This window comes from Schistocerca americana, chromosome 5 (assembly GCF_021461395.2).
Source record: "Schistocerca americana isolate TAMUIC-IGC-003095 chromosome 5, iqSchAmer2.1, whole genome shotgun sequence".
Lineage (NCBI taxonomy): Eukaryota > Metazoa > Arthropoda > Insecta > Orthoptera > Acrididae > Schistocerca > Schistocerca americana.
The window spans coordinates 333,574,256-333,595,777 of NC_060123.1; the positions used below are offsets into that span (position 1 = coordinate 333,574,256).

General features: G+C 41.2%; 2 protein-coding genes across 2 annotated transcripts in view; both read right to left on the reverse strand.

Moving 5' to 3' along the window:
* The window catches only part of LOC124616352 (cytochrome P450 6k1-like), a 32,932-nt gene extending 19,964 nt beyond the window's left edge, over positions 1 to 12,968 (reverse strand). The window contains exons 1-2 of the mRNA XM_047144661.1: positions 12,846 to 12,968; positions 7,969 to 8,197 (exon numbers count right to left, since the gene is read on the reverse strand). Of these exons, the coding sequence (XP_047000617.1) occupies positions 7,969 to 8,197; positions 12,846 to 12,968 (352 nt within the window). The remainder of the gene's footprint in view (positions 1 to 7,968; positions 8,198 to 12,845) is intronic.
* Positions 12,969 to 12,996: 28 nt separating this feature from the next.
* Positions 12,997 to 21,522, reverse strand: part of LOC124616353 (cytochrome P450 6a22-like) — a 45,872-nt gene continuing 37,346 nt past the window's right edge. The window contains exon 3 of the mRNA XM_047144662.1: positions 12,997 to 13,086. Within this exon, the coding sequence (XP_047000618.1) occupies positions 12,997 to 13,086 (90 nt within the window). The remainder of the gene's footprint in view (positions 13,087 to 21,522) is intronic.

A 21,522-nucleotide genomic window follows, 5' to 3' on the forward strand; every position in this document is an offset into this window, starting at 1 on the left:
CGTTTATTCGCGAAAAGATCTTTGAAATTATGACACAGTCGTACAAATGAATGTGCATAGTATACGGATGTATGAGTACAGTGTCCTGGACAGTCTATGTACACTAGACGCAGCTGTTTCGCGTGTCTACAAAGCGGTTTTGTAGACGTCTCTACGGTGACGGCTCTTCATAGCTGTAGAGACGACTATTGTTTTCGCCTGCAGCCGTTTGGGCTTCGCAGCTGGAAGCTGTTAAAACGCAGCCAGGTGTCAGGTATTCCCTTAAGTTCACTCGACTCTAGGAGTGTCTTTAATAGTAAAGACTAAATGTATTAAAACTTCATGCATGATACGGCATTTTTTACGTATCTCATTGTTTATGACACCATATCTCCTGAACTATGACAGGCATGTGGTTCTTACCAATACAAAATTATAGCTGACAGTAAGGGATATGTGTACCAAGTTGGACTGCAATCCGTCCAGCGATTTAGGAGGAGATGTGGAATATTTTTATAATTTGTTTGGATATCACAATTCTCTTCGAGCATAGACTAATCTCCCGACATTCATTCCGATTACATTCACTAAACACCGCCGTGCAAATAGTTGTTTTTGTTGTTGTTGTTGTTGTGGTCTTCAGTCCTGAGACTCGTTTGATGCAGCTCTCCATGCTACCTTATCCTGTGCAAGATTCTTCATCTCCCAGTACCTACTGCAGCCTACAGCCTTCTGAATCTGCTTAGTGTATTCATCTCTTGGTCTCCCTCTACGTTTTTTACCCTCCACGCTGCCCTCCAATACTTAATTGGTGATCCCTCGATGTCTCAGAACATGTCCTACCAACCGATCCCTTCTTCTAGTCAAGTTGTGCCACAAGCTCCTCTTCTCCCCAATTCTATTCCGTACCTCCTCGTCCACCTTTCACTTCCATATATGGCTACACTCCATACAAATACTTTCAGAAACGACTTCCTGACATTTAAATCTATACTCGATGTTAACAAATTTTTCTTCTTCAGAAACACTTTCCTTGCATTTGCCATTCCACATTTTACATCCTCTCTACTTCGACCATCATCAGTTATTTTGCTCCCCAAATAGCAAAACTCCTTTACTACTTTAAGCGTCTCATTTCCTAATCTAATTCCCTCAGCATCACCCGACTTAATTGGACTACATTCCATTATCCTCGTTTTGCTTTTGTTGATGTTCATCTTATACCCTCCTTTCAAGACTCTGTCCATTCCGTTCAACTGCTCTTCCAAGTCCTTTGCTGTCTCTGATAGAATTACAATGTCATCGGCGAACCTCAAAGTCTTTTTTTCTTCTCCATGGATTTTAATACCTACTCCGAACTTTTGTTTCCTTTATTGCTTGCTGAATATACAGACTGAATAACATCGGGGATAGGATACAACCCTGTCTCACTCCCTTCCAAACCACTGCCTCCCTTTCATACCCCTCTACTCTTATAAGTGCCATCTTCTTTCTGTACAAGTTATAAATAGCCTTTCGCTCCCTGTATTTTACCCCTGCCACCTTCAGAATTTGAAAGAGAGTATTCCAATCAACATTGTCAAAAGCTTTCTCTACGTCTACAAATGCTAGAAACGTAGCTTTGCCTTTCCTTAATCTTTGTTCTAAGATAAGTCGTAGGGTCAGTATTGCCTCACGTGTTCCAACATTTCTACGGAATCCAAACTGATCTTCCCTGAGGTCGGGTTCTATCAGTTTTTCCATTCGTCTGTAAATAATTCGCGTAAGTATTTTGTAGCTGTGACTTATTAAATTGATAATTCGGTAATTTTCACATCTGTCAACACCTGCTTTCTTCCTTATGTCTGAGGGTATTTCGCCTGTCTCATACATCTTGCTCAACAGAGTTTTGCCAGGACTGGCTCTCCCAAGACTGTCAGTAGTTCTAATGGAATGTTGTCTACTCCGGGGGCCTTGTTTCGACTCAGGTCTTTCAGTGCAAATAGTAAGAGGATTTAAAATAACAGTCACCCAAACCTTAAAATTAAGAACTATTGTTAAGGTGAACTGACGAATCTCTGCTATCTGGGACGCAATTTTATACAGAGAAAAGAAGAAAACGTTGTTACATAACTCTTGTGGATATCTTTGTGTATGGCGCCTTTCTAGTGGAAATTTTCCTGTACAGAAATTTATTTCTGTTTAATTTCCTGGGGGTTCAGAGTACAATGAGTAATCTGCACACCAACTTTTGGTGTTACTTTATTCTCTTTTGGTATATTTTCAAACTCAGTAGCGCCATTTGAAACCTTATATCTATTTTATACACAGCTTGTTGTGAGCGGACACAAGAAGGGTTGGCTGCTGTCCATAAACAACTGGAAGCTGCGTTGACTGCCGTCGACAAGCTTCTAGCTAATGCTCGAAGTTGCGGTGACGTCTGGGTGCCAGTGACGAGATCTGCGACTCGTTTGGTGCCACTGGAGTCCCCTGGTGACCGGAACTTCGCTGCGGCTTCCCATACCCAACATCTGACAGGTCCGTCCTCACTCCAGAGAGGGTGGCAGACAGTGGTGGGTTCGCGTGTCACTGGGCGGAAGGCGAAAGAGGGAGCAGGCCGTGCGGCTGGCCCCCTTGTCTTAGCAACAGGTACGAGGTGCAACCCAGTGTTGATGATAACTCTGAGCCAGCACGGGATGCCTCTCCTGTTGTGCCAGCGGTCGATTTTCCTGCCCAGTCCGGACAAGTACAGAGGGTGGGTATGCTAGTGATTGGGAGCTCCAATGTTAGGCGGGTGATGGAGCCCCTCAGGGAGATAGCAGGCAAGGCGGGAAAGATTTCCAGTGTGCAATCGCTATGTTTGCCGTGATGTCTCATTCGTGATATGGAGAAGGCTATCGAGCGCACTGGGTGCAACCGGCTGCATGTAGTGGCACATGTCGGCACGAATGACGCCTGCCGCTTGGGTTCTGAGGCCATCCTCGGCTCCTTTCGGCGGCTGGCTGGTTTGGTGAAGGCAACTAGCACCGCACGCGGGGTGCAGGCTAAGCTGTCTATTTGTAACATCGTGCCCAGGATTGATCGTGGTCCTGTGGTTTGGAGCAGAGTGGAAGGTCTAAACTAGAGGCTCAGACGGCTCTGCGACGGTATCAGTTGCGAATTTCTCGACCTCGGCTATCGGGTGCAGAATTGTAGCGTTCCCCTTTAATAGGTCAGGCGTGCACTAAACGCAGGAAGCGACTACTAGAGTAGCGGAGTACGTGGGACTTGCACATGAGGCCTTTTTAGGTTAGAGGGCCCCTCCCTTGGCAACAAAGATGAATTGCCTGTTAAATCAGCCACAGCGACCTCAGAGAATCTTGATCCTCACAAATTAGAGATAGAAAAGACTAATAAGATTTTGGTACACTGCAGGAGCATCCAAGGAAAGGTCCCTGAATTAGTGTCGCTTACTGAAGGTTATAATGCACAGGTAGTATTGGTAACAGAAAGCTGGATGAAGTCAGACGTCAATGACAACGAAATCCTAAGTTCAGATTGAAATGTTTATCGTAAGGATAGGTTAGTCGCAAATGGTGGCGGCGTGTTTATGGCAGTGAAAAATTCGATAAAACCCAGCGAGGGTATCACTGATTCCGAATGTGACTTAATCTTGGTGAAATTGAGTATCAAAGAACGGTCAAAAATGATGATCGGATGCTTTTATAGACCACCTGGGTCAGGATCTGTAGCTGTAGAGCGCTTCAGACAGAACCTGCAGAATATCATTAGTAATTTTCCTGATTTCGCCGTTGTAATAGGGGTTGAACTCAACTTGACAGGTATAGATTGGGAACGTCATGGAATCAAAACCAGTACCAGAGACGGTAATCGCGTGGCATTGTTCTGGATGTCTTGTCCGAAAATTATCTTGAGCAGATAGTTAGAGAACCAAGTCGTGATGGTAACGTCTTAGACCTCCAGGCAACAAACAGACCTGAACTTATCGAATCAGTTTACGTACAGGAAGGTACCAGTGATCATAAGGTTGTGACAGCATCTATGACGACGGGTTCACCAAGGAATGTTAAGAAAATTAGAAAGATATATTTGCTCAGAAAGGGTGGCAGGTTACAAATTTCAGAATATCTCAGCACTCACCATAAAATATTCGGTGATGACGACGAAGATATGGAGAACAAATGGAAAAAATTCAATGACATCGTTCAATATTTCCTAAACAAGTATGTTCCGAGTAAGGTTTTAAGGGATTGGAAAGATCCACCAGGGTTTAATAGCTGTGTTACAAAAGCGTTACGTAAATAAGGAGCACTTCATCTCAGATTCAAGAGAAGTAAAAACCTAGCTGACAAACAAAAGCTGAACGAAGCGAAAATGAAATTAAGGACAGCAATGAGAGAAGCGTTCAATGATCTTGAAAGTAAAACGTTGTCAACGGACCTGAGTAAAAACAGTAAGAGATTTTGGGCGTATGTAAAATCAGTAAGTGGGCCACAATCATCTATTCATTCTCTCAGCGACCACAATGGCACCGAAACGGAAGATAACAGAGAGAAGGCCGAAATACTGAATTCGGTCTTCCGAACTTATTTCACCGCGGAAGATCGTAGCACTGTCCCTCCTTTGACTCATCGTGTGAACGTCGAAATGGCAGATACTGAGATAACCGATAGCGGAATTGAAAAGCTGCTACAATCGCTTAGTAGTGGAAAGGCTTCAGGACCAACCTATAACATTCTATAAAAATTATGCGAAAGACCTTGCTCCCCTTCTATCAGTAATGTATCGTAGATGGCTTGAGGAAGGAAAGGTACCTAACGACTGGAAAAAAGTGCAGGTCATTCCCGTTTTTAAGAAATTATAGACCTACATCGTTGACGTCAGTCTGTTGTAGACTTATGGAACATCAAGAATTATGACGTTCTTGAAAAATGAACATCTCCTCTACAAGAATCAACGTGGATTCCGCAAGCAGGGCCCTGAGAAATTCAGCTTGCTCTGTACCTCCATGAGGTCCACAGCGCAGGGGACAACAGCACTCAGATTTATGCCATTTTCCTCGATTTCAGTAAGGCATTTGACACCATCCCGCATTGCCGTTTAATGAAAAAAAATACAAGCTTACGGAGTATCGGAGCAGACCTGCGATTGGATTCAAGACTTTCTTGCAGACAGAACTCAACACGTCGCTCTTAACGGAACTAAATTGACAGATGTATAGGTAATATCCGGAGTACCACAGGGAAGTGTGATAGAACCGTTGCTGTTTACAATATATATAAATGCTCTAGTAGAAAGCATCGGATGCTCTTTAAGGCCGTTCGCAGATGATGCAGTTGTTTATGTGAAAGTAGTAACGCCAGAAGATAGTAAGAATTTGCAGAACGACCTGCAGAGAATTGATGAATGGTGCAAGCTCTGGCAGTTGACACTGAACGTAAATAAATGTAACATATTGCGCAGACAGAGGAAAAGAAATCCTCTACTTTACAACTACACTGTTGATGACAAACAGCTGGAGACAGCGTCTGCCGTAAAAAGTGTAGGCTTAACTATCCAAAGCGACCTTAAGCGGAATGACCACATAAAACACACAATGGGAAAAGCAGACACGAGACTCAGATTCATCGAAAGAATCTTAAGGAAATGTAGAAAGAAGTGGCTTATAAGGCGCTTGTTCGCCAGATTCTTGAGTATTGTTCATCTATCTGGGATCCCTGTCATGTAGGACTGATAGAGGAGATAGGGAAGATCCAAGGAAGAGCGGCGCGTTTCGTCACGGGATCGTTTAGCTGGCGAGAGAGCGTTACGGAAATGCTAAACAAACTCTACTGGCAGATGTTACAAGAGAGGCGTTGTGCATCATGAAGAGATTTACTATTGAAATTTCGGGACAGTACTTTTCAGGAGGAGTCAGACAACATATTACTACCCCCACATACATCTCGCCTATTGACCATGAGGAGAAAATTTGTGAAATTAGAGCGAATACAGTGCCTTACCGACAATCATCCCCACGCACTATTCGCGAGTGGAACAGGATTGGAGGGATCAGATAATGGTACCGAAAGTACCCTCCGCCACACACCATTAGGTGGCTTGCGGAGTATAGTGTAGATGTGAATGGTGGATTCCATGTGGTTCCCAAGTCGTGCAGAAACCGTAAACCATAAAATAACCAAATATGCAGCAGCCAGTCGCAAAATCGTGTTTCATTTATTCACTTTTGCAAATCAGTTGAAATCGATGTCTTATCCAGTTGTTTATGCACGCTGCGCTGAATTAGCCGAGCGGTTTAAGGCGCTGCAGTCATGGACTGTGCGGCTGGTCCCGGCGGAGGTTCCAGTCCTCCCCCGGGCATGGGTGTGTGTGTTTGTGCTTAGGATAATTTAGGTTAAGTAGTGTGTAAGTTTAGGGACTGATGACCTAAGCAGTTAAGTCCCATATGATTTCACACACATTTCATTTCATTGTTTATGCACACAATGTTGATGTGTCACATTAGGGGGTCACAGTATGGGTGGGGTGTTCATAAATACTTCCTGCAGAGAATTTAGTGTTATCCTCTATACTATAGTTAATGCAGATAACACAAAAACTGCCTGACTGTTAATTGACTGTATTGATATGAGTTCCCTCCTGTCAAGTGATCGGCCTGCGAGCTGAAAAATTTGATCCTGAGCTCTGATATTTTTGATCACTGAGACTACTCTGAATATAGCTCAACTCAGATTTAGCAATGATCACGTTTTGACGAACTTTTAGGCCCCAGTAAGATAGTGAAACGATAGGTAGTTTCGTCGATAGCTCTCCAAACACACATGACCCCTAGAACGTGTGTATTCTGGCCACAGTTCAAGCGGACCGAGAGGACTCCTACGATAACTGCAGGCTACGTAAACTAACCCTGAGCTAGCACTTAGCTACACGGAGAGTGATTAAGTAAACTATAGCTTGAACCACTTCTAGTACTTTTCGTTCAGTGGTAGTAATTGCAGAACTTCACAACCCAAAGATTGGTTAGTGAAGTTATAAATCAGCCTTACAGGAGAAAAAATTAAATACTTAAATACGGCGAAAAAACGATGAACAAATAAAATAAAATTCGTGGCATGAATTTTGCTTTTTTACGTTGTGTAATTTAAAGTTGATATATGCTAACTGATATTGTCTAAAATCGAGGAATATCACTCTCTGTATGAATAGTCAGTCACGAAATCTTTGGTTTGTCTTCATGACATGGGTTTGAATCCATATGCAGAACAAGACGGTTCGTCGCGTCATTTGAAGTTCATACATATTCTCAACTAGCTGCTCGTGAATAAGTTAAATTTTTTATGTCATTTTGTGTTAAATAATAAGTACGGTATGTTACTTTGAAGAGGAAATCATGAATACGACGAACTTACTACGTGCATTGCCAATCTCACGTAATAATGAGAGTGGTAACATTTCAGGTATGTCATTTATTGTAACAAATGTGAGATTACAAGCCTTAAGGGCAGTCTTACCTGTGATAAGGTGTTTCCTGATATTTGTAGTATCGTGATATTACTTTACATCTTGAGTTATTGCGATACAGAGCAGTGTTTTCTAGTGATGACTTGTTGGAACCATTTTCAATAGGCAAACGACTGTACCAAGGAGCGATTAGAGGACCTGCTAGACAGCTGAGTTATGGGAGTTGCATGCGAATCAGGCAAAATGTAATTCAGGTCGTTCGGATACTTTTGAGCACGACTGTACTTTCGAACCTGTGGAAAAACTGGGCTCAGGTAGCTTGGATGTTAGTTTGTAGATACCTTATGGCTTCTTCGTAATACACTACAGCACAATCTGGGCAGGAAAACCAATTTCAAATTTGATTTACCTAACACAAAGGTAAAATTTCGCATGGTCACTTACATTATTCATTGGCAAGGCTCCGTACATAATTGAAAACAGTCATCTCACATGTAAGTGGAATCTCGAAAGGCAGAAAGTGGGCTGTTTGGGAACTTTTCGTCTCACCTGAAATAACTTTGTCAAGATACGTCACGCTCATGACGCCGTCGTACGTCAGCTGTCCGCCAGACTCCTTCAGTGTGTCGTCCACCTCCTGCTGCAGTTTCCTCTGGATATCCTGGTTCCAGGCCAGTTCGTGCAGCGCAATTCCCATGGTTGTTGCCGGTGTCTCAAAGCCCGCCACGAAAAATACGACGCATTGCGCTGCAAGCTGTCCCAGGCCCAGTTTCACGTCCTCTGCAAATACGAACAGATAAAGTGGCATAACATGAGAAATGATACTCTTCTTTTCATCTGCAGAGGATATGATAGAGTGAAACTATCTTAGACGAAAGCACAAACCACTTAGCATTGAATATCAAAGACTGTTAGCGTTATTAATTCGTTATCATTAGCTTCTTATTCATCGATGCAGCTTAAATGCTGTAATTTTCTGCACTTTCAGCTCAGTACTTCACATAACAGGACTTCTTAACTTCCTGCAAACCTGTACGTACAAGCTTAAAAAGAAGTAGTAACAACGCAGAGGATATTTAGCCCGTAATGACTGTCACAATAAATCAACTTCTCTATTCTGCGTTCCGTAGCAACCATGTATTTATTAAACAAAGAATCCATGGTTCCTGCAGGACTGTTGCAGCACCGCCGGAACTATGGCTTTAACTTACACAGTATCATCACAGGCAAAACAGACGAGTCCCATAGGATCTGCACAAAAATTGAAACTATTTTGTCGCTTTAATAGATTATTAATGAATATGAAATGCGTTTTCTTTTCGTTTATATGTGATTGCTCAAGGTAGTTCGTTTAGGTGTAGTAATACTGAACAAGCGCTGATTTGGACGCTCTTGTGAAACCTAACTCCTTGCTCTCTACCTGCCCTCCTTTTAGACGTATTTCCCATACACATTCTTGAACCATCGATTTGGACTTAATATTTCAGGCAACGCTACCGCCTACATGTGGACGACTACTACGGCTAAATCTCACCGATGCATTCAAGAAATTTTATAAAGCCCGATTAAGTAAGAGTTTTCTAAGATTAGAAATGCCAATGAGGTGACAGAGTATGGCACAAATTTAGTTACAAATATAAATATTTCTGTCTGTGGATATCGAGCAATGGGACATCGAATGTGTAAGACTACGATAAATTCCAGGAACCTAAGTATTGCACTTACTACGTATGATCTTGGTGAGCATCTAGCCACAAAGCTAAATACAGTCTTTATTATTTTTCTTTTATAATATCTTATTATTTATATATTGCCTACATAGACATACGTTTGTCCTTTTTCATTTTAATAAATGATATCCGTTGTTGTTACCTAGTACCGTCGCTTCGACGTAAAAACTGCCCGGCGTTGTTTCGTCCTCCGTAATGATTCGTATTGCTACATATGAGTGAAGCTCCGTAAGTCATGATCTGTCATTAAGACATACATTGTAATATGTTTTAAAAAATGCCGTTCTTTCATTGTGTCCATTGCACAATTTTATATCAGCCTATTAACTGTATGACCTGTTGTTATATCCACAATGATGAAAAAAACTGTTTATCATTAGTTCGACCTCAATTGTGGCCCATAGAGTTGCGAGTTGGTGATGTTCCTTACAATTTCGTTCGTAGTGCAGACACGTATTAAAAATAAAAATATTTTGAGACAATGGCTAAGGCCGGCAACCCGTAAACGTATTAACCCGATAAAGTGCTGCATAAAAAGGCATCGCTTGGTTTTTATTACGTCAGCAGATTCCTATCATGCCAGTTATTATCGAAGTCCTGTTGGTTTTACTATAAGACGAGCTGTATTGCTGTCAGCTCCTCGATTTTAATTAAACTTACGTCCTGTACCTTAAATTATTATTAAAACATGTAGATTTTATGTAAGTTGTATAGCCAGCTGCTTACACCGCCTGTCGATCTTCACCTCAAGCAACGTGTCAAAACCTAGTGGCTGTCAGTCCTCATTTCGCCACAGTACTGAGCACACATCTGTATACTATGTATATGCCTAATGTTTGGTTTCTTAATGATCGTCAAATGCCATAGTATTCACATGTACCACGTTACAGCAATATATATGTGATTATCTCTGTTACGAAATGATGTAAATACTGACTGTGACGGGTACGAAGTTGTAACGGCATAACACCTTTCATAAGTCGATGTCTTTTACATTTAGTAATTTTAATGGATAGATCCTCATGCAAATATTGTTCTATTTTCACTACCTCCTCTTTATATTACTGTACATTTTTAATTTTATGACCATCGTACAATTACAATGGCCACAAACGATGAAAAGCTATTTTTAATTATGTCATGTCTGGATGTTGTCATTTTAAAAGAAAGTTATAACGATGTGTGAAGCCGTAAAGGCACCAACAATAATCAAGACTGGTTCATGGTACGTATTCTGTAATTATTTCGTGTTTATATCTTGAACCCTGCGACAATATTACATGCTGTTCTGTAAGTTGTTAAACGTTGCTAACGTAATAGAAAATCTGTTTTACATCTTAGATCTGAATATGGTTAGATTGTTAGTCGTAACTAGTAACCAATCCAAATAAAGAATATATGGGTGATCTTGACTTCATGTGTTTTCTATCCGTAACATAAAAAATTTCCTCTTTTTCAGAAATCCTTTCTTGTATAGACAGTCTGCGTTTTCTATCCTCTCCACTTCGACCATAATCAGTTATCTTGCTGCCCAAATAGCAAAACTCGACTTCTACTTTAATGTTATTTCCTCATCTATTTCCCTCAGCATCGCCTTATTTAATTCGACTATATTCCAATTCCCGTGTTTTACTGTCGCTGATGCTCTTCTTATAACTTCTTATCAAGACGCTATCCATTCCGTTCAACTTGTCTTCAAAGTTCTTTGCTGTCTCTGATAAAATTAGAACGTCATCGGCAAACCTCAAGTTTCTATTCCTGCTCCCTGAACTTTATTTTTTTTTCCAAATTTCGCCTTCGTTTCCTTTACTGCTTGCTCAATGTACAGACTGCCTTGCCAACTATGGCTTCGTTTCGATGTCCTTCGTCCCTTCGTCACTTTCTCAGTATGTTCGTTAGATTGACAATTTTCTCTTTGCTATGATTGCGTCCAATTTTCGTCACGAGCTAGACAGCATTATTTTTTAAACCTGAAACGTCAAACCCATTTGCCTTTTGCTATCCTATCTATAAGGTAACTCAGTATGTGACCGATAGACTTTGAGGAGAACAATTTCTGTTGTTTTTAGGTGGCATTTTCCTTGAGGGTATGGCTATGGGTCACAAGATGTTATTCACATAGGTCACATTGGTCACAATACCCTACACATGCACTAGCTGTGATTTTTGGTTGTACCCTGTAGCACCCCGCATCATAATGACTTGAGCTGGCGCTGTATGTCTTGTGCAAATGCAGTCACTGTGATGTCGCTAACCCTCTCCTTGGTGAACCATGATGCAGCTACCATTTTCAAACAAACAGCACCTAGATTCGTTTGAAAACACTATCTGATGCCATTCTTGTCCCCAGTGACGTCGTTCCATACACAACTGCCGTCTAGCATGTTTCTGCTCATTCGTCAAAGGTAGGCGGAAAAGTGGACGACGCACGTAAACCATGCCGTAATAAATGGCAACGGACTGTCGTCTCTGATAGTGTACTATGTGTTACACTGCTCCACTGTTGAGCCAGAGACGAGGAGGACGCAGATCTGTCCTGCAATGCTATTCGGATGAGGTGTCGATCTTCTCCAGGGGTGGTCTGGGTGGTGCGACCTGACCCATCTCGACGTGTTCTACGGCCTTCCTTGAACCATTCTGCACGCACCCGTTGCACTGCCAGAACACTACGTCCCACGGGAGCAACAGTTTCCCGGATGGATGCATCACATTCTCTCATGCCAATAATGGCCCTCTTTCAAACTCACTGATTTGATGGTACAGTTCGCGCATACGTCTACGCGGCGTCCTGCACGTCTGCTCAAGTCACACTGATCCATTACCTTCGGTTTATAGCGACAACGAGAGCTGCAGGCACATTTTACTTGTAGGTGGTGTTGCGCCGCGACATCGATGTTGATCCTGAACCAGCGGGCTGACATTGTTCAAATATCAATAATTTCTGCAGATTATACTAATGTACATGTCCTGTGAACATGAACGTCTTATCTCTAGTCGTTCAATGTGTTTTTTTCCTGAACATTAGTCAACATTTTCTGAAAGGTGTATTGCAAAAAATTTACAATAGGTATATAGTCTACCCTGAACCTCATGATAAACTTAATACTATCGCAGCAACGGTCATCCACCACCGTCAAGAAATGCATGCTTGTTACAATTGTAAGGTACATGTTGATTCGGGCAATGAATTCACCTACGATGACAATTCGACTAATGTACCATTCTTAAGACGTACCTCATAAGAACACAAAATCGAGGGGCGTTTAATCGGCCAACGCACTAAGACTGCATAATAATAACAGGAACTGCTATCAGAGCCAAATGTTGAACTAACGCTCTGATTGCAAACCGCAGGAACACTAACTATGAATACACAGGTTAGACTCAATGGCCTCATCGAGAGGGATGCGAGGGGAGCAGATTTTGACGTCCGCGTGTTGCGCTACAATGATGGCATTGACATGTGAGCCATGAAACTTCTTTTCGGGTGAAACACATATAAAAGCGATCAACTATCAGCTTACAATTTGGGGAAATGATACTGAGATCGCTATTGATTCCGGACCTGACACTAATATCAACCACGCTGTCCAGACAAATTTCTGAGTGCAAGGAGGTGTCAACGTTGCCCGTTAATGCGTGCAGAGTCCTCGGTGCCGAAGGTACGCATAATAATGCTTTTCAGTCCGTGCTCACCTTGAAGCGAAACTGGAGGAACAGGTAGTGTTTCATTCCTTCCTTATTGTCGACGGTCTTATGAATGATTGCATCCTTGGCGTCTATTTCCTTGTGAAGAATCCACTTCTCTGTCCGAAACATCGTTTTACAAAACATAAATTTGCTAGCTTCAGCCGTAGGCCGTGGCCGGTTCTGTCTGCAGGTACACGCGCAGACCGTCCGAACCAAATCTGGGCCCACATTGTACCACCTTAAACCCCTGCAGTTGCAGAGACGCAATGACCGCCACTTAACTGTGTCACATTGTTGACCATCAACGGGCCAATCTGCAACGTGTTATGACTGAATACAATGATAGTTTTCAGGAAAAGCCTGCAATAATCAACTGTTACAGGTGTAAGCTTAATGTCATGCCTCATGAAACTTTTCATCAGTCGTCCTACTCCATCATCTAGGGATAACGACCTGCCGTCTCAAGAGAGATAAATCAGATGTTACACTGTAGAATTATTGACCCATCAAGTATGCAAGTCGATCTACAAATGAACAGACAAGCAGGACGCGAGTCTCATCTTTCATAGTTTTCTTACAAACTTATGTGGCTCATTATTTAGCACAGCTTTACTATTTACGTGCGTGTTAGGAAGTGACAATCATGTTAGATCAAGAGTGTTTCATGCGTCTAGTTAGGAATCACACTCGTTATTTAGATATAATATGCACTTCATGGGTAATCTGTGCTGTAGAATTAGGATGTAGGGGGGTAAAGTACTTCCATTACTTAGATTTGTTACGTGCATGCAATGCTAATCCGCTGCATTTGTGGTCTGTTTGTCCCGATGGGATGTGATTGTGCTCTGTATTTCTTCTTCGAATTTTTTTGAGAGTTAATTCACTGCAGTGTTTGGCTGTGAAGGAGCCATAGCGTTACCGCTAAGATAGCCATGATTTTCCAGATCCAACATGCAAACTTGTTACAAAATAGTCGGCGTAGTGGGTACTCCTATCCACAAAAAATGCTCCGTGTGCCAAGAGGTACCCTATAAGTTATAGTTTAGTTTTGTATGATTCATCATTCCAGGTTAATCTGGGATGCTGTGTCCAGGTTTAGTTAGGTAAATGCGTAACTCGTTATGCTTGCGCTAAGAGCGGGACGTTTTTATCGACAAACGTTATGCCGCGGACCGTGACTTTACTTTACAAGTATTCGTTCCGTCTCGAGTCACGCGGGCGTGCATCTGTTAATTGTACTGCCAGTTTAAAGCGAATGAAGCTTACCTTATTTGGACGACTTGGATCGTCATGCGAAGTTCGTGTATTGAAGACTTTCTGGGAAAACACTTGGCCGTGAACTAGCAAACGCTCTTAATGGCAACGTTTTGAACCACTTGTCATGTAACTTAAACACTCGCTTCGACCGTGCCCCACAGGTTGTTAAACTCCAACAATGTGACTAAGAGGGCTGAATGCTGGTTTTTTTTTGTTTTTTTTTTTTTTTTTAATTTTCATTCCTCCACCGGAAGGGTGGGGCGGCTCATGGAGGGCTTAATGCCACTTTGGAGCCTTAGCTTATTCTTATATTATGCTGTTGTGGCACTCTTTATTTGGTAGATTGGGTGGGTTTAATCTTATTCTCTGTGTTGTAATCTATTTTTTAACTATTATTAGTAGGTTGGCTTTGGGGAATATGCACAACCCTGACATTTGTCTTATGGCTGTGGGAAACCTCATAAAGCGTCAACCAGGGTTGGGTGTCTTTCCTGTTTGCGCATTGGTCGCACTGTGTTTACCCAGAAGCTGTTTAAATTAGCGGAAAACGACTGCGAGGGGCAAGCGGTTAACACACGTCCCAATGATGTCGAAGGAAGTGAAATGGAAGACTTTTCAACTGTATGTGTTCCTCGCGGCAGTCACACTTCCATATAACATTAATGTTTAAGAAGTATTATACCAATAAATTTATTAATGAACTAGACACGCCTTGTCGAAACGTATCCATCCCACAGACTTATATTCACGTTTGCAATATAAACTGCACCTTTAAGCTACTCATGTTTCCTGCAGCTATTTTACTTGCATTGCCACCGCCTGTGCCTTTGTTTTCCATGCAGCAACGGTAGAGGTCTGAAGTGCTGATGTTTGGTGTGGACCTGACAGTTCTTAAATTGTGATGGTTTATTTATGATGAATTTCATTAGAGAATATATGTATTGTCAGGTGCAGTTAAAGTACCTAGCTCCTTGAAGAGGTACCTACGGTGATGTCCATGGATGGACCCCATATATTATTCTTACTGTTCGCTTTTGTGCAGTCAGTACTTTTTTTCTAAGTAACTAATTACCACAGAAAATTATTCTATAAGACATTATTGAGTGGAAATATGAGAAACAAGTCAGAAGGTTAATTCGTCTGTTTTCGAGATTAGCAATTATACGAAAGGCAAGAGTAGCTGAACTTAATTCTTTGAGAAGCTTAGTCATATGTTTCTTCCAGTTCAAGTTTTCCTCAATATATACGCCCAAAAATTTTGAGCATTCTACCCTATTTACTCACTCCTGTTGATGTCGTACATCAGTTATTCATACGATTCTATCTGTTGTGCAGAATTCAATATAGTGTGGTTTCTCAAAACTTAGGGAGAGTCTATTTTCAGAAAATCTTCAATAATTTTTTGAAAAAAATTCACTGACAATATCTTCTGTTTCTTTCTCTCTAATGAGAATTATTATAACACTAGTGTAGTTTGCAAAAAATACCAATTCTGTTTTTTGAATATTAAATGGAATGTCATTCATAGGTATAAGGAATAGGAGTGGATCCAAAATTGAACTATGTGGGACTCCCTTCGTAATTTCTACCTAACCAGTAAAATTTTCCATCCTTCTAAACCGTCTGAATTATTCGGCACAACTATTTGCAGTCTGTTTGTTAAGCATGATTTAAACCAGTTAGCTGTTAAATCATAAATTTCAAAAACATAAGTTTTTATAATAGTGTAACATGATCTCCACAACGAAACGCCTTGGAAAAAATCATAAAATTACCAAATGGAGATATTTAATTATTTAAGGATTGTAATATTTGGTGGGTGAATGTACAAACAGCGTTATCAATCAAGCAACTCTTACAGAGTCCGAACGGTGATACGTTAAGTAAATCGTTTCTATTAAATGTTACACTGCCGTTGAGTATTTTACTTTTTCGAATATTTTGGAAAAATGTTTCAATAAGAAAACAGGACAGTAATTGTTGAAGTCTTTTTTCTCACATATCTTATGGTGTGGATGAGTTACACATCTGGATTGCATATTTCAACCCATCCAGAAAAATTCCCTATACCAGGGCTAAGGAACTTACTTATTAAGTTGAAGGACCTTACTCATGAAGTTGGAACAACTTTTCAGAATCCTATTTAAAATTCGATCAACAACACATAAGCTTCTGTTTCTTTTTAGAATTTTCATAATTCTATTAACTTCAGTGAAGGTCGTTCATGCTACCTCTAGCTGCTTAGAGTTGTGTGGAATGACATTTTTCATATATTCTCTGGCGTCCTCAACCGAACCATTAAACCCTATTCTTGTTGTTACATTTAGAAAGCAATTTTTACAAGCACTCGCAGCGTGTGAATTATCAGTCACAACAAAGTCGTTTAGTTTAATTGTTACAGTGTTTTGTGCATTGACTGGCTGCTCTGTCTCCTGTTTGACGGAATCCTGTATAGTGTTAATATTAATTCCTGACAGGACATACATAATTCTTGATATTTTAATGATTTTCCTTAAAAAATTATACAGTATTTTTTGTAGTATACAAGTAATGTCAGATCTTGACTAATTTTGGCCATTATATAGAGTGTTCGGAAATTCCCCTTATAAACTTCTAGGACTTGTAGAGGGGAGTGAGTACATAATATTTTGATTAAGAACCCATGTCCGGAAACGAACCGTTTTCGTTCTACGGCTGTTTAAATTCCGATGCATATCGCGTCCACGTCTGGTGAGGGAAAAAGTAAGGTTTTGCAGTGAACACACAGTGTGTCGTGGGGCGATCACTCTGTTTTTAAAATAATTGAAACGCCACGATCGCTTCAATCGTTTGTTAGATGACCGGTTTCAGCGCTCTGAAGGCGCCATCATCAGATCTATGAAGGTATAAGACAACACATTTGAGGGAGGGCTTACATGAGTTAACTATATACATTACAATTATTACAGAACCACATACCTGAAACGTGGATTAACATTTATAAAATCATATGGACATCATGGCATATGAGGCAGAACATCTGATAAAGTCATTGTCACAACCAATAAAAATAATAAAAAAACTGCTCTCATGGTCGTTCTTTCCATAAAATATAAGACTGAAGTCACCAGATAAAACTGCCACTGCTCGCCTGACACCGCTCGGCATCATCACTGCCTATTCCGCGCAGGCTTACCTGCTGTGATTCTAGCGGTTCACAACCGGCCACCAGATAGCGTTGTCCAAGCAGCGCACACACAGTCCCACGGTATAACCACTCATTACTACTAAAACACAACTTTACTGTGACATATCAAGGGCCGCTGTCTGACAAAATAGTCTGATGTCACTTAACGTCTGCCTCGTTGCTTTAGTACTATTCTGTACACACTGTATGCTGGGTTCTTTTTTGTTTTGGAATAACGTAAATTCATAATGTTTCACTGTTAATACAAACAAATGCGCTTAAATGCTGAATGTATGTTTCGTTGTGTTTCATTTCGATCTATTACGTAATAAATGTACTGCGTCGCAGCTAATTCAGTCCCTCAAGCAAAATTGAATCAGCTAAACATCTGAATTGAAACCGTCTTAGAACGGGAACGGTATGTTTCTGAACGTGAGTTTCTGTTCCAAATATTATTTACTCACTGCCCTTTACAAGTCCTGGAAGTTTGTAACGGGAATTTCAGAAAACCATGTATATATTTGCCTCTTCCTCTTACACGAGAGTTTCATTAGCTATCAACAGCTTACCTGTTTTTTCCACTAACTTTGTAGGAAAAGCAGCTTTCACATGCTGACACAAATATACTGTGGAATAAATCGTGTTTAACATTAGCGTCTCTTTCGGTATGTGCCACATCCCACATCACCTCTTTTAACTTACTCTCAAAAAACTGTGTCCTGCTCTCATTAACAAGCCTCGCTTGTTTGTATGAAACTACCTCAGGGGTGTAAAGTGCCATATTCTTTATTTCCATTAATTGTGCAGCATGATCATATACTCCATTAGCAGTTGGGTATTCATTAATTATAAGAGTCGTAGCTATCTGCATGGAAAAAATTGAATTCAGTACCTGCATAATACTGCGAAAAAGGATTCCGAAGTATTGCATACAAATGCACGTCTGGGACTCCGACAACTTCTTGTTGTTGTTGTGATCTTCAGTCCAGAGACTGGTTTGATGCAGCTCTCCATACTACTCTATCCTGTACAAGCTTCTTCACCTCTCTGTACCTACTGCAACCTACATCCTCCTGAATCTGCTTAGTGTATTCATCTCTTGGTCACCCTCTACCATTTTTACCCTCCACGGTGCCCTCCAGTACTAAATTGGTGATCCCTTGATGCCTCAGAATATGCCCTACCAACCGATCCCTTCTTCTAGCCAAGTTGTGCCACAAATTTCTCTTCTCCCCAGTTCTATTCAGTACCTCCTCGTTAGTTATGTGATCTACCCATCTAGTCTTCAGCATTCTTCTATAGCACCACATTTCTAAAGCTACAATTCTCTTCTTGTCCAAACTATTTATCGTCCATGTTACACTCCATACACTCCATGTTTTGCACTCGGTACAAATATTTTCAGAAGCGACTTCCTGACACTTAAATCTATACTCGATGTTAACAAATTTCTCTTCTTCAGAAACGCTTTCCTTGTCATTGCCAGTCTACATTTTATATCGTCTCTTTTTCTTCGACCCTCATCAGTTATGTTGCTCCCCAAATAGCAAAAGTCATCTACTACTGTAAGTGTCTCATTTCCTAATCTAACTCCCTCAGCATCACCCGACTTAATTCGACTACATTCCATTATCCTCGTTTTGCTTTTGTTGATGTTCATCTTATACCCTCCTTTCAAGACTCTGTCCATTCCGTTCAACTGCTCTTCCAAGTACTTTGCTGTCTCTGACCGAATTTCAATGTCATCGGCGAACCTCAAAGTTTTTATTTCTTCTCCATGGATTTTAATTCCTACTCCGAATTTTTCTTTTGTTTCCTTTACTACTTGCTCAATATACAAATTGAACAACATCTGGTATAGGCTAAAATTCGGCCTCACCCCCGTTGGAGGTTCGAGTCCTCCCTCGGGCATGGGTGTATGTGTCGTCCTTAGCGTAAGTTAGTTTATGTTAGATTAAGAAGTGTGTAAGCTTAGGGAGCGATGACCACAGAAGTTTGGTCCCATAAGACCTTACCACAAATTTCAATTTCCATACGCTATAATTCCGATAACTTAGGTGCTCAAAATAAAGAACCAGGTAAACGAAATTCTTCCTTAATTATTTCTCTGGGTCAAATTTTCAACCGAGAGTTTTATGTGTCAGATTAATCTACTTCAGAGTGTCCCCATGACAAACGAGTGATAGCTGATCAATGGAACTTTGTGGAAAAATTTGTAGGGATATGCGGAAGAGAAACAACGAATAAACCATTTGAAAGAAACACATTTCAATTCCCACTTGAGATGATAACATTTCTTAATTGCGCACTATGTTTGCCCAATGCAATGACCATTTGCTTTCACGACAGCTTGGAACTGAACTAGAGATTCAGTTTCACAATTTTTAGAGCATTTTCGAATGGTGGGCAGTGGAACGTTCAGCTGTGATGACACAGCTCGTGCACTGCTTGAAGATCGCATGTTAGATACAGCATTGTCAGCTATGGCAACAGTAACTTTAACAGTTGGTGGCGCAACTGGCCATCGGCATCTCCCAGGAACAACACCCAAAGTGATAGTTAATTCGGACTTCCGAATCATGTTCTTCAACCCCATTGCGGAAAGAGGACTTCTCTGTATTCCCCAAATGCGTCGACACTCTCAAAGAGGAGCAGCACTATTACTGAAGTTTTGATAAAACAACTTCACTAGGAAAGAATCGCTCACCTTATCCAGACAATGTTGACTGTTTGCAACTATAATTCAAGCTGATGCTTGTGTTTCGACCCTATGTCGCCGTACCAATAACAGCGCTTAATGGCAACTTATGTCACAAACATAATTAACAACGCAAATCCTGTAGCGCACGTCTGAATATTATTCCTAAAAAGGTGAGTAAATAGTTTTCCTTCTAGACTGGCTCAAGAAGCGAAAGTTTAATTATAGCCACCCTGTACTAATTAGCAACTGAAGCAAGGAATTATTGTTCTCATATTTCATATTTCTCTCCATACAAAGGGGCTGCACAAAAAGAATAAGTAATTACCCAGGAGAGACGTTTTGTTTCTTTTTTTTTAACTTAAGTGTGAGACGGTGTAAGTGGAATAACTTCCTGAACACTGATCGGGCGCTTCAGACATCCAAATTCACTGAAACACAACGTTATTAATTACTTAACACAACATTGTCTTTGAGCCCGCGATCACAAACTCGTCCACTTGCTGGAGTTGTCAGAAAACAAATGAAAACCAAGTAAAAACATAACACAAAATTGACTTTTACTCTCCTGTACCATTGCCCGGCAGTAGAACATTCAAAGGTGCTCAAAGTGGTGACCCTGGACACCGATACACTGGTGCACTCGCTGAATGAAAGAATTACTATTCCAGTGTTGCCTGCTGAAGATAATTACAAGCAATCACGATACGCTCCTACATGTCCTCTGAAGTTGTTGGAATATCGCGATAGACAACGTCTTTAGTGCATCCTCAAAGAAAAAAGTCCAGAGGATTTAAATCAGGAGACCTAGCAGGCCAAGTAACTGTTCCTCCTCGACCAATACATCTGGCAGGATACCCTCTTTTCAGAACACGACGTGCACGCAAGGCATTATGCGTTGGCCATCAATCGTGTTGATACCACATAAGCATTCTGGATCTTAGCGGCACTTCATCCAGAAGAGGAGGAAGAATTAGTCTGAGGAAGTTGGCATATGCTGTACCGTGTAGACTACCATTGATGGAATAGGGGCCAGTAATAGTAGTGCCAAGCATCCCACACCAAACGTTAACTCTCAATTGACGCTGATGTTCCACCTTTAAAAGCCTTCGCTGGTTGTCGCTGGACCAATAATGCACGATCCTTGTATTTACCTGTCCTTTGTTTGAGAAGGAACATTCATCGGTATTTAGAACATTGGAGGAGTAGTTCGGGTTGGCGAGGATTTGCTGCTGTGCCCACTGACAGAACTGTACACGATTCTGGAATTCATTCTAATGCAATTCTTGAGGCAGGTGTACATGGTAAGTATGGAACCGGTGACGTGTAAGAATACGATGTTCACTGGTTTAAGGAGCGTCAATCTCGTGTTCAAGCTGTCGTGTGCTCACATGTGGACTCATAGCAACGGCAGCGAGAAGAGTAACTTTGGCAGCTTTGTCTGTGCGAGTGCTACGACGATTGCGTTGTCGTGGGTTGAAACTTCCCGTTTCCTGAAGCATAGCAACAAGACGAGAAAACATCCGTCGGGAAAGTGGTTTCTTGTCAGCATATCGCTCGGT